This window comes from Hyaena hyaena, unplaced genomic scaffold (genome assembly GCF_003009895.1).
Source record: "Hyaena hyaena isolate Hyena2069 unplaced genomic scaffold, ASM300989v1 scaffold_13, whole genome shotgun sequence".
Classification (NCBI taxonomy): Eukaryota; Metazoa; Chordata; class Mammalia; order Carnivora; family Hyaenidae; genus Hyaena; species Hyaena hyaena.
This window is the reverse complement of record NW_024080645.1, coordinates 4741010-4754644: the sequence shown is the minus strand read 5'-3', so window position 1 is coordinate 4754644 and position 13635 is coordinate 4741010. Positions and strand designations below refer to the sequence as shown.

Here is a 13635-nt window from a genome sequence, read left to right as displayed (position 1 = left end):
AAAATGAGTGTGAAGAGCAACCAGAAAATCTTTCCTTGCAGACACACAAAATATCTCACTGTGAAGAAATGTGACAGGCATCTGGAATAAAAAGGAAGGTTTCAGACCAAGGAGAACTTTTTTTTTTCCTCCCTTAAGATGGATATGTTGCAAAAGAGAGGGAAACCGCCAGCAGAGTTAAAAGTGGTGACCCATGGAAAGACAGGTCTTTACCAAAGCCATTTCATTTTGTTCTCATGGGCGTACGCTTAAAATTGATATTTACAAACACCTACTCGCAGATGTAACTGTTCAGAAAATTCTCCCTGAACAGATAGTGCCTATGGTACCCTCCAATCAACATGGCAGACATTAAGTACTTGATCAGGACTCTCTACTGCTACCTGGTGGCAGCATCAACACATTCAAACCGCAGGGGCGCTAACACAAAATACCATGACCCAGTAGTGCTGTGACAAAGGTCATCCATGAGAAACAGGACATTCAAGAAACCAAGAATACATAAATCTACTGGGAAGAAAAGAAGTGTAATTTTCAAGAATGGTCCAGTCATGAAAACAGAACTTCTGAAAAAATAGAAAAACATTTTTTTGGTGTCACTGGTGCGGTGAATTGCTAGGCTTTACAATGGGGACAATAGCCGCAAAGGCATCTGACATCCTGCGGAGGTCTTCGGAGGTTGCTCACGATGCCAGAATATAATGTTTTTCAATAGTCCGTTTATTGCAGGCTCGTGAAGTAAGGTCTAGTCTGTGCCTCAGTACCCCCGGGGCACGCCCATGGCCGAGCCACATGAGTACTGAGCCGGTCTCCAAGCTATAGTCTCAGGCTGGAGTTGGCTGTTCCACTTCTAGACCCGCCACCCTCGGGTGATGGGAATGGGAAGAGATACAGCAACGTACACGGCCGCCCACCATCGACGACCGACCTGATGCACACTTTCAACTTCCCTAACTGCAGCCACACCTGACGCTATGATGAGCCGTGAAGTTGTGAGCGGAACCAAAGGTCATCACCTTAGCAACAACCCAGGCTGGGTAAAACCATAGTGATCCCAGGAAAAAGAGAAAAAAAGAAAAAGAAAAAATGGGGGGAAAAAGGAAAAGTAACCGATGGAAAAGTATATTTCCTAGAAACCCACATTATTTGGACAAGCTTATAAGTCAGGGAAAAAAACCCCACCAGAGTCACATTGCTTCATCACGGTGTCTGATTTTGCCAGCTTCTCTCCCACCAAGCACACACCACATTTATGAAAGAAAATGGCCATAGGCGTGAAAATCAGGCTCCAGTTATGCGTGAGTCAGACAGTTGTGTGCAACACCTTCCTTGATGGATATACGTATGTGTATGTATATATGTGTATATATATATATTTATTTATTTATACATGTATATATATATATATTTATACATGTATATATATTTTAAAACCTTTCAGTGACAAGAGATCAAAAACTTTCCAGGAGTTAAAGTTAAAGACCAGAATTGTTTATTAAATCTGAGAAAACCAGAACCCAGGGAAGAAAACAGAAGATAGTACTAATTCAGACGGGGACAACGTGCCACTGAAATGTATTCTTTTAAGGGGTGAACACAGAATTTGGCCGGAAAGTGTAAAAGAATTTTTACTTATGCAAGTGATACATGTTCTTCTCTTTAAGAATTGTTTTAAGTATCAGAATATTGTAAGTAAAGCTGAGATCACTCCCTGAAAGTGTCTATCCCTTCTAAAATAACCATCTTTTTTTTATGTTTTCAGTTTAGGGTGTATCCTCTCAAATCTTTTCTAAAAATGTTTACTTATTGATTTTGAGAGGGAGGAGGGAAGGCAGAGAGAGAGAGAGAGAGAAAGAGAGAGAGAGAATCCCAAGCAGGCTGTGTACCGTCAGTGCACAGCCTGACAATACTTGACCTCATGAACTGGGAGATCAGGACCTGAGCCAAACTCAAGAGTTCGACGCTTAACCAACTGAGCCCCCAGGTACCCCATATCCAATGAAATCTTAAACCATGTGCACACACCAACCTGTAGAAATATATGGTTTATATGCACGTGACATATGGTGTCATTTTTTACACATGGTGTCAATAAACAACATATTTTCCATGCTGATGTTGCAACCAAACAATATCGTGAAGCAGTAACCTTTGTGGCTGTTCCTTCCATTCCATCATTTTACAAGGATCTCCTACACAGAGATCTCCAAGATGGCCTGGGAAGAACACAGGTTGTCTGAAAGAAAAGGTACCTGTGTGTCTGTATGTGTGCATGTGTGTGTGTGTGCGTGCATGGGCATGTGTGCATGTATGCATGTGTGTATGTGTGCGTGTGCATGGGTGTGAGTGCATGTGTGCACGTGTGAGTGCATTTGTGTGTGAGTACATGTGTGAATGCATTGTGTGTGTGCATGAGTGTGTGCATATGTGAGTGCATATGTGCGTGTGTGTGTGCATGCAAGTGTGTGTTTTACTACTTGAGAATCAAATGGGAAAACCCTCTGAGCACAAGAAGCTCAGAACTTACGCGTAACAATGCGCCCAACAGAAAGAACAGAAGGAAAGGAAGATGCCAATTATACTTCCCAAAAGCCTTTTAAAAATGCTATTGCCCAAAAATAACACGGGCTTGCTGCTTTAAGGGCTTGACACAGAAGTCACTTACACGTCTATGAGTGGCAAGGAATGACTGCGAGAGGCAACCTACACGTGTGTGAGCTGACGCTCATGGCTTCAATGTCAGGAACACAACGGGGAGCGGTGGGCCCACGGCACGGAGGGAGTGTGCCCTGAGGGGAAAGCCCCCGGTACCCTGCTGCAGCCAGTTACTGCCAGGACCAAGTGTGAGCTAGCAGTCGCAGCTTCCCATTTTTAAAGAGACGCAGGGGGGGAAATAGCTGATATTTTTATGTTAAAATCCTTGATTTTTCAATGTTCACCATTCACGGGCCAGTCTCAAAGCAACAACACTGTGCAGCTCAGCGCTCGGCTGGGCACACCGCGGGCTGAATCTGGAGCACAGGACATCGGTGTGCGACCAGGAACGGTGTTCGCAAATTAATACGCGGGACACGGACAGGGCTTTGGAAGGCATTGAGTGCCCGGGTGAAGCCATCCCTGGCCATTCCTTCTTTCCTCCATTTCCATTTGGAATGAGTTTCTGAAAAGGGTTAGGACAAAATCAGGCACTGAAATGCCCTTTATTTTCTTCATGTCTTAGGTATTTTCAATTTCATCAGAAGAATGTTCACACTGTGTAACCCTGGAAATATACAACATACTGGCCACTCTATTTCATATCCTCTGACTGATGCACCCTGATTCCCCCGGAGAGGGAGCAGAGGCTCATGGTTAGGGGCAAGAAGAATTCTTAGACGGGCCCTATGACACTGCCCAATGCGCATGTGATGAGATACAACTGAGGAAACAAACAAGGAAGAACAGGGATGAGCCTCCATCTTCTCTGCAAGGAGAGAGTGTGCACAGTGGCCTATCCCCGGTTTAGGACATTTTCACAATACTCTGCCTAGAGCTTCAAAACTGAACACAACCAGAGCCTATACGTGCGAAAACAACCCCTCCCCCACCAAAGTGAGGTTTGTTTCTTAACTCGTGGGGTTGAGGAGCAGAAATTGGAGGGAGATGAACAATTTTTAGGAAGACACCACCAAGATGGAAATATTTATGATACACGTTCTGTGTAGAAACAATTCCTGATGACTTCCTGGCAAACAAACTCAAGGTTTCGAAAACTCAAGACGTGTTGAGCTTCAGACGCAGGACATTAGAGAAGAGGTTCATCCTACCTTGAAGATGAAATCGGCCATCAAAGGTCCTGCGATCTTAAACGTCTGCCTCTCTGAGCCCCTCTGAAATTCAACTGTGGTGTTTTCCACAGCAAATACTCCAGGGCTGTTAAAGCTGTGTTCCCTTTTGCTTCCTTGAAGTGTTTTTGATTCAATAACTAAAATTTAAAAACAGAATTTAAATGAGAGAACTATCTTAAAAGCATTCATTCTATTTCCAAAATTATTTCACTACAAATAACAGCATGTGATGTGGCAGGATTCTCGCACAGAGAATCCTCTTCTGTCCAGGAAGCAACTTTATTCGTGCCGCCACTGCTCAGTTGGGTTCATACCTGAAGAACTGAGCCCCGAACGCCACATGGCACAGTTTTTTAATACATTTTCTATTTCTTTGTCTCCCAAATACGGTAACACACAAACATGCAGTCTGATTAAGTGGTCTCATGTTACAAGGTCATGAGGGATGTTGTCACATATGCACGGAGCCAGGTTGCTTTGAGTTTTTCTTTTTTTTCCTTCTCCTTAGAGAGGGGACCCTACCACAATGATAGCAACACAATATCAACATAGCCACTTAGTTTACATGGACTCAGCTTGGTAGAATACATATGTAAGCTTTTTAGTCGTCCACAAAGGCATTAGGTCCAGTTAGGTCTCCTCAACAATTTGGAGCCATTTCCACAAGAAGGGGAAAGAGAAAACATCTCTTTCTTCGTACTTTTTCATGATGCCGCTATTATTCAAAGTAAAGATATGTTACTCATTTTATCATCCGTTGAGAAGATCTCAAGCCCAGACTTTTATTTGGACAAAACCAGCATGAGTTTCAAACTTGCTTGTTTTTTTTTAAGTAAATTTTTCATATTGAAATAATTATAGGTTCACAGGAAGTGGCAAAAATACTAGAGAGGTCCCATGCACCATTTATCCAGTTTTACCCAAAGGAGCAGTTACATCTTATGTAACTACACTGCAATATCAACACCAGGAAATTGACATTGGTACAATGTGTGCGTTCCTATGCCCTTTTATCACCCATCACCGGGATGGAGACACAGAGCGATTTCATCACCACAAAGATCTCTCTCTCCCATATGTTATCTCTTCATTCACATTTGCTTTCATATGAACAGAAGGGTTTTCAAATCCCCTACAGAAAAATGTCAACAGTTTAACCAAAACAGCTCTCCTCCTTTTTGTAAATGCTATTTCTTTCTGGTCTGAGGTTTGTTTTTTGTTTTTGTTTTTGTTTTTAAATAAAATGCGTGGCTAGGGCCTGGGGCCTGTGCATTTCTGACCTCAGCTCTATTCCTGCCTCTGCCTTGGGCTTTCACTGCCTCATTTCTAATGTGGGGTCAGAACAGACAATATCACAGATCTTCTTCTGTTCTGAAACCTACACTCTGTTCATGCATATTTGATGGCTCTTTGACTACCTTGAACAAAGGAGACAACAGAACCTGACCCCAAGGAAAGCTGAGAAAACGCAACAAAACCATCAGGCTCTGGGAGCTGCGATCTGCATGTGGCTGTGCTTGGCTGTTTCCTTTGAATGCTCTCTGCTCTCTGGAGCATCCGCAGGACCCCCAGAGCCCTGGACGACTGCACAGCAGGCGTTAGGAGACATCCCTGATTATGCCTGACAGGCAACCTGGGAACTTTCTCAGGCTGGACCTGAGCTCCTTGATCTACAGGAGTCATTAGCGGTCGAAGACTACTTCTGGCTACTCCCAGGCACACAAAACCCCAACCACGTTGGCCTTGATCACTGTGACTGCAGTGGAGTTTTGGAAAGTGTGAGATTAAATTCATTTCCTAGTTCTGATGAAGATATAAAACTGAGTGTTACAATGTGAGCTGTCAGTAAAACTGAGATGAGACACTAGAGGTACTAAGCAGGCCCCACACTGCATGGATTACCCCTCTGCAGTAAAGGAGAAGAGACGGTGAGCATTCCGGCAATGTCAAAACACACAGCAGAATTGGACAAAATCCATCCACACAGAAGGCTTCCAAGACACCGAGCTTCTGGCCCGACGTTCAGCCGGAAATGAGTTGATCAAATTCAAATAGTGTTCAGGGATTCCACGGCCGTGCTGGGGTCGTGATGGCTTCAGCCCCATGTCAGCCCATGTTAGGATCACAGCTTCCTAAGTGTCACCGGTCTATGGAGTCCCAGCAGAGACATCGGCATCCGGGAGGAAAGGAAGACCAGAGGACATCCACCCTCACAAACTGAAGGCCAGGGGTTCTGTTAGTCTGGTCCTGATGTTTTATTTTTTGGGATCAGAGCTATTCCCTTACTTGTTCAGTGTCCAAGACCACTAGCGGCAAGGGTATGAGAACTTCAGGGAGCAAACCCACTTTTCTTGCCCTTTTCCAAGGGCGGGTGAATTATCCAAGCCACTCCTTTCCCCCACTGACCCATACATGCTCATGATAAACCCTCTTTATGGCAACTGCTTCAAAAGGTTTCCAGCTCCCTAGGTCACAAACGCTGGCTGCATATGTAGGATGCGGAAGGCAGGTTCTCCGACCTCCACCGTGTAAGAGAGTCAAAAGTGGGAGACTAAAGACAGGGGGAGGGATTTCATGAAAGTGGAGATCACGGCACAAGTGATTCAGATAATCTGGGTGAACAGAGCCGCTGTGGTGAATCCACAGGTGAGGTGGAGGCAGGTAGAAACCAACAATTCTGATGATGTGTTGACTTATAAAACCATTTTTAAGTGTTTCTTAATTTCGAACATTCCACTATATTTGATTGCAGCCCTATGTTGTGATGATGTATGATTCGTGGCTCCTGAGATGTGCACACAGCCCTTCAGCTCATAGAGCTTTTCCTGACCCCTCCATGGTCTCAGCAGCAGGAGGGCTTGTCCTGGGTGGAGACCCCAGGAAGCCGATAAACACACCCACCACTAAAGGCAGAGGGTATGTGCCTTCAGCTCTGCTGTCCACGGCTGACTTCCTTCTCCACTTCAGGCTTAAAATGGTGGAGGTTTGCAGAGAAGGGTGAAGACAAAGATGATGTGCAGTCTCGAACGCATAAACGTAGAATCAGAAGTCAAGACCCACTCAAATTCCCTAGATCTTCACAAGCCTATAATGGTGCCTTAAAATATTCTGATCCTGGGATGCCTGGGTGGCTCACTCATTTAAGCATCTGACTTCAGCTCAGGTCACCATCTCGTGGTTCGTGAGTTCAAGCCCCGCATCGGGATCTGTGCTGACAGCTCAGAGCCTGGAGCCTGCTTCAAATTCTGTGTCTCCCTCTCTCTCTACCCGTCCCCTGCTCACACTGTCCCTCTCTCAAAAGAAATAAACATTTAAAAAATTAAAAATAAATAAATATTCTGATCCATTCCAGCTGTTTATAAGAGAAATATCTACAAAGATGATGAAAGCTTCTAGCTGCTTCTAGTGGAAGGGTGTGCATGGAGAAGGACCAGTCCAGGCTTCTTTCTTTCAAGAGGTAGCCTTCTGCTAACCATCCTCAAAAGGTCTCCTTAAATTCCAAGGCCATGGAAGTCTTGGAAGATACTGAGCATTGAGCACTGTTATGGCAGTTAGAAATCATTCAATGTAGGTTTCGAGTGGCGCTGTATTTATAGTGCATGTGACTGCACTCACCATCCATCTTTGGTCACTAGGCATCTGTGTTTATATTTTTAGAGTTGACCCTTGAACAACATGGGTTTGAACCGTGCAGCTCCAATGATACAGGAATTTATTTTCCAGAAACACAGTCCCAGGGCTGTATGTGTATTTTCTCTTCCTTACAACTTTCTTACTGATATCTTCTTCTCTCTACCTGACTTTACTGTAAGAATACTGTATGTAATACAAATAATATACAAAATATGTGTTAATTGTTTAAGTTGTCAGTAAGGCTTCTGCTCAACATAGGCTGTTGGTAGTTAAATTTGGGGAGAGTCAAAGTTTTATGCAGATTCTCCACTGTGCAGGGGTTGGTGCCATTAATCCCCACATTGTTCAAGGTCAACTGTACACGTCTACACATGGTCATCAGGCAGGACCTTAGAGGACGAGGAAAGTCCCCAACACAGCAACAGAAATGACTCTTTTTCCCAACAGTGGAGGTTTTCAGTTCGCGACATCTCAGCCTCTCAAGTTTACTGCTCCTCAAATACATTTAATGCCGAAGCTTTGCTATAATAAAATCTCTTTCCCAGGAATCCTTTTACGGCTTCCATTTTTGATGTTTTAGGGAAATGTGGGGCTATGTCGGGGCCAGACTTTGGACAGAACTGGAAATTTAGGATCTAAACACCTCTAGGCAGTAGGTAAGACAGACATTCTGTAATTAAATTCCATTCCACAGCAAAGAGACGGACATTAACACTACTGGGTGTTCTCCGTTCTTAATGATGTAGCCTTTTGGAAGGTCCCAGTTAATACAGATCTTAAAAGAATGATTTATTTCAGCAAGGGAAGCGTTATTTCAGGAATATATCTTTGTTTCAAATAAAAAATTAAGAAAACAGTTGTATAAATCAAGAAAATAAAACCACTTCTATATTTAGATGTTCAGAACTGTTAACAAAATCCTTTGTAAATGAGGCCAGTTCTAATCACCAGCAGGGAAGGAGAACTTTTAGAAACCCTTCCAGAGCCAAGTGCAAGACTGCTCAGAAGGAGAAGTATTCTAAACAACAGCTCTGTCACCTTGGGAGAAATGGGAACATTTTTGAGCTCGGTTCTTGGAACAGTGCCAGTTTAGAGTATAAAGCTATATTTAGTATGCCAGAACATATTTGCATGCAAATGAATATTTTCCCTCAAACTATTCATCTTTACTTACTCTGTTTATCATTGACATATTCTGGTTTTGGAACTTACAAACCTATTTTTGCAGCTGAATGTTGGGGAATTGCCTTTAGCATCCTGAGAAAATTGGGCCCAGTCGCTGAATATTTTTTTAAACATCTTTTGAGATGCCATAAAACTCACATGCCATAAAATTTGCCCATTTAAAATGTAGCTTAACGATTTCAGTGTATTCAAAGAGTTGTGAAAACATCACCACGATCTAAGTTTAGAACATTTTCGTCATCCCAGAGGAAACCTTATATGCACGAGCAGTCATACACCCCCATCTCCCCACCAACCTGACTTCCCCCAGCCCCAGGCAGCTACCAGTCTCCTTTCTGTCTCCGTAGATCTGCTTATTCTGGACATTAGACATAAATGGAATCATGTAATATGTGGCCTTTGGCAACTGGCTTCTTTCACATGTTTTCAAGGGCCATCCACGCTGTAGTGCAGGTCAGTCCTTCATTCTCTGTTACAACGAAGTAACATTCTATGTAGGCCAAATTCTATCTGTCTGTCCATCAAGTGATGGACGTTTGGGCTGGTTTCACTTTAGGGTTTATTATGAATAATATGCTACTATTAATATTCAGAACTTTGTAGTTTTGAATCCAAAATTGTATGTTATAATGGGATCCCTCAAATGATTCACACAACTTGGACCTGAATGATTTTTACCAGTTTTCAAAAATCAAGTTCACATTTGTAAGGATGAAGATTTACTCTCATCAAGAACTGTAGGCTTTAAACCATTTTTAAAAGAAGGTTAGAGAATGTTTTGATGCTTCCCTACAAAGAAAGCTTTGAATAAAGTAACCATTATATATATAATTGTAAACATTTTGGTATTGTAGTTAAAAAATATTGGTTACACTCTTCTGGTCATAATTCATAAAATAAAGTTAAGGGTCAAGAAAAAAAAAAGACTTGGAAACAATTATTCACACTTACTGCCCCAAAGATATTTTCTTGCTTCTTGATCTTGATTTAGATCATAATGTACTGCAGAATTTCTTGTTTTTTTTCAAGATTTTAATATCTTATATTAAAATGCATTTTAACTTTATAATATAATTATAAATATTATGTTATAATATATATTAAAATATTAAATATAAATTACAAAATTATATTAAATAAAAGTATATTATATATTCACATACAATAAATATGCACAATAATAAAATATTTTTAATTGTATTTATACTTATCATATTATTATATGTTATATACATTACACATTTATTATATTATATATTTATATTTTATTATATTTATATTATTATTTTTATTATGAATCTATAATAATAAATATTATAAATTATAATATTATACTAAATATAGTAGAATATATATTTATATGTTAAATTATAATATTATTAATTTTTAATATTATGTTAATATCTTATATTATTGGTGATCTTAAACAGTTTTACTTAAACTTATTTTGACATAAACTTTTCTCAAAGAACATTTCTGGTTGAAATGAATTGAAAATATACAAATACATACACACACACACTTAAAAGCAACCAAAAACATAAGATGCTTGTGGCACAGAGAAAATTTTATAATAAAAAATCTAGGACAGCAGCTCAGAAAAATGGCAAACGATGTACCACCTCGATCCAGTGGACCTTGATTTGTGTGGCTTTAAAAGAGTTATAAATACTGTTTCGTACTTTTAAGGAACGAGATTGCCGAACGCAGTAAGCTTCTTCAAGGCCAGGGGCCAGTCTTGGCAGAAACCCACTTTCCTGAGAATAAGACCAAGAAAGCCCTGCCTCTGGCCACAAGGAGACCTTGGGAAAGAAGCAGACAAACTTTGGTATTTCCTGTTCTTTTAGGTCCTAAGAGAACAGAAGACAAAGACAGAGGAGATGCCCTCTGACTCTGGCCGAAGAAACAACATAGTGGCGATCTTGTCATTTCTCATTCAGTGTTCGGGAAGCCCGTGTTTACTTTCGCTGCCCCTGGGCCCGATGCTGCGATGTGCTGGCCACAAAGCTTATACTTTTTAGCTATAATCACTGATATAGTGCTGTGTTTAAAAAAATATTTTTGTCCCAAACTGCTGAAATTTCTAGAAAACTCTTGAACCCTATTCTACTCTACACATAACAATAGTTTACCCTCAATGTAACTTGATTTCTTCTCCCACAAGGGGATTAATTCCAACTGGTATATTTCCGTGCACTGGGTTACGAGAACAGGAACTTCACGGTAGCGATCATTCCCTAGCGACAGAGATGACTTCAGAGTGGTTGGCAAAACCCTGGGGATGTTTACCTACCTACCCGAGAACACAAAGGAAGTTGCTTTTTGGGTTTTTTTGGGGTTTTGGGGTTTTTTTTTTTTTTGGCTAAATACACCATCGGGAAATAAAAACATGTTAAGATGAAATTGTACTTACAAAGATGGGCCGGTCCTTTCACTGTAATTTTTACGCTTCGACTGCCTAAGGGAACAGCAATTACATTTTCTTCCCCTGGGAAAGAAAGAACACAAAACAAATATAGTAAAACTTGTGTGCAGAAGGCCTATCAAAATAAGCAAGTCTATCAAAACTGGGGGGTCTTTGCAAATGGTTCTTTAACTACACTTTTGTCTTATTATCAGGAAATCTCTGAAAAGCACTTACTGTGTATAAAGCATATTAATACTACTCATAATTTTATATAAATGCGTTCAAAAAATTTTTAAAGTTTGTTAAAAATTTATTTATTTTGAAAGAGAGAGAAAGAGTGAGTTGGGGAGGAGTAGAGATAGAGATAGAGAGAGAGAGAGAGAGAGAGAATCCCAAGCAGGCTCTGCACCATCAGCGCAAAGCCCAAGACAGGGCTTGGACTCACAAACAGTGAGATCATGACCTGATCCGAAGTTGGACACTTAACTGACTGAGCCACCCAGGTGCCCCTAAAACTTTTTTTTTTTTTGGTTTTGGTTTTTGTTTTTATGAGGGAGAAGGAGAAAGAGCACAAGCAGGGGAGGGGCAGAGAGAGAGGGAGACACAGAACCTGAAGCAGCTTCAGGCTCTGAGCTGTCAGCACAGAGCCCAATGGGAGGATCAAACTCATGAACCACATGATTATGACCTGAGCCAAAGTCGGATGCTGAACCAACTGAGCCACCGAGGAGCTCCTTAAATGTATTTTTAAAAGACATTAAAGAAAATTTTAAAATGAATGCATGGGCCTCCCACCTGTACCGCCCCCCTCCCCAGGCAGCATCCAAGTGCTCTGATAGGCAAGGTCCACAAACTAGGGCCCTCGGGCCCGGTCTGGCCACACTCACCCACTTAAGGCTGCTTTCCCTACAAAGGCAGGGTTGAGTAAAGCAAGGCTCACAAGGCCTAATCTCTCTACTGTGTAGCCCTTCGTGGAAAAAGTTTGACGATCTCTGGCCTAGGTAATTACCTCATGGAAATCTCAGTCTTCGGAGATGTTTTTGTTTTCTTTCATGCTGTTACACATTCTGAAATTAACTTTCACAGCTACATGATAATTTGGGCTCATATATAAAAGTTTACTCCGGCAGTCCCCCATTTGAACATGAAGTCTGTTACTAAATGATATTAGTATATTATCAATGATAAGAATTTCCTGGAGCAGATACTGTTTTTGTTTAACTTCCAGAGAACAAATTTTTTTGGATAAACTCTGGGACAAAATGATTGGATCAAAGGGATGTTACTATGTTTGTTGACTTGTTTATAAGTTTTCATTAAATAAGAATATCTGTTTATTATTGAAAAATTTTAAATACAAATAAGCAAGAAGATAAAACCATTTCTAATCCTGCGATCTAAAGATGTTCACTTTTAACACTCAGATAAATATTCTTTCCAGACTTTCTGCTTGTTTGTTCCTAAAATATACACATGCAAAAAACAAAACAAAACAATGAATACTATTTAAGTGTCCACTGTTAAGGGGAGAGGTGAAATAAACAATGATATACCCATACTCAGGAATACTCTATGCATCATAAAAGTAATGATAAGAAGCCATAGGACTTGATGTGGAATGAAAGCCAACATACACACTGATGACTTAAAAAGGGAAGTTAAAAAACAATATATGTGGGCAATGATTTCTTGGATATGACACCAAAAGCACAGGCAACAAATGAAAACAAACAAATAAATTGGACTATATCATAATTAAACTTTTGTGCATTGGAGGATACTATCAGCAGAGTAAAAGGGAAACTGATGGAATGGGAGAAAATATTTACAAATCACATATCAGATAAAGGGTTAATAACCTTATTATCCTTAACATATAAAGAATTTGTACAACTCAACAATAACAGCAACCAATCAACCCAATGTAAGAATGAGCAAAGGATTTGAACAGACATTTCTCCAAAGGGAATATACAAATGGTCAATAAGTGCATAAAAGCATGCTAACATCACTACTCTTTAGGGAAATGCATAGCAAAACCACAGTGAGATCCCACTTCACACCTATTAGGATGGCCATTATCAAAAACAGCAAAAAACAAAGCAACACAGAAAATAACTCTCAGAGTGAGGAGAAATCGGAATGCTTATCAACCAATGGTGGGAATATAAAATGGTTCTATCACAATGAAGAACAGTTCCTCAAAATATTATATGCAGAATTACCATATGATTCAGCAATTCCACATCTGGATTCAAACCCCAAAGAACTGAAAGCAAGGATTCAGACAGATATTTGCACACCCGTGTTCACAGCATCATTTACAACAGTCAAAAGGTGGAAGCAATCCAAGCGTCCACCCACTGAGGAGTGGAAAGATACCACGTGGTAAATACATACAATGGAATGGTATTTGGCCTTAAAAAGGAGCAATTCTGACACATGCTATATAACATGGATGAACCACAAAGATGTTATGCTATGTGAAATAAACCAGTCACAAAAGGTTAAATACTATATAATTCCATTTGGATGAGCAGTCAGGTTCACAGAGACAGAATGTAGAATGGTAGGTACCAGGAG

The 13635-nt window shown here is 40.7% G+C and overlaps 1 protein-coding gene across 1 annotated transcript in view; it reads right to left on the bottom strand.

Moving 5' to 3' along the window:
• ADAMTSL3 (ADAMTS like 3) overlaps nt 1-13635 on the bottom strand; it is a 293055-nt gene that overhangs the window by 144616 nt on the left and 134804 nt on the right. Inside the window, exons 7-8 of the mRNA XM_039216731.1 lie at nt 11059-11133; nt 3807-3964 (exon numbers count right to left, since the gene is read on the bottom strand). Coding sequence (XP_039072662.1) covers nt 3807-3964; nt 11059-11133 — 233 coding nt within the window. The remainder of the gene's footprint in view (nt 1-3806; nt 3965-11058; nt 11134-13635) is intronic.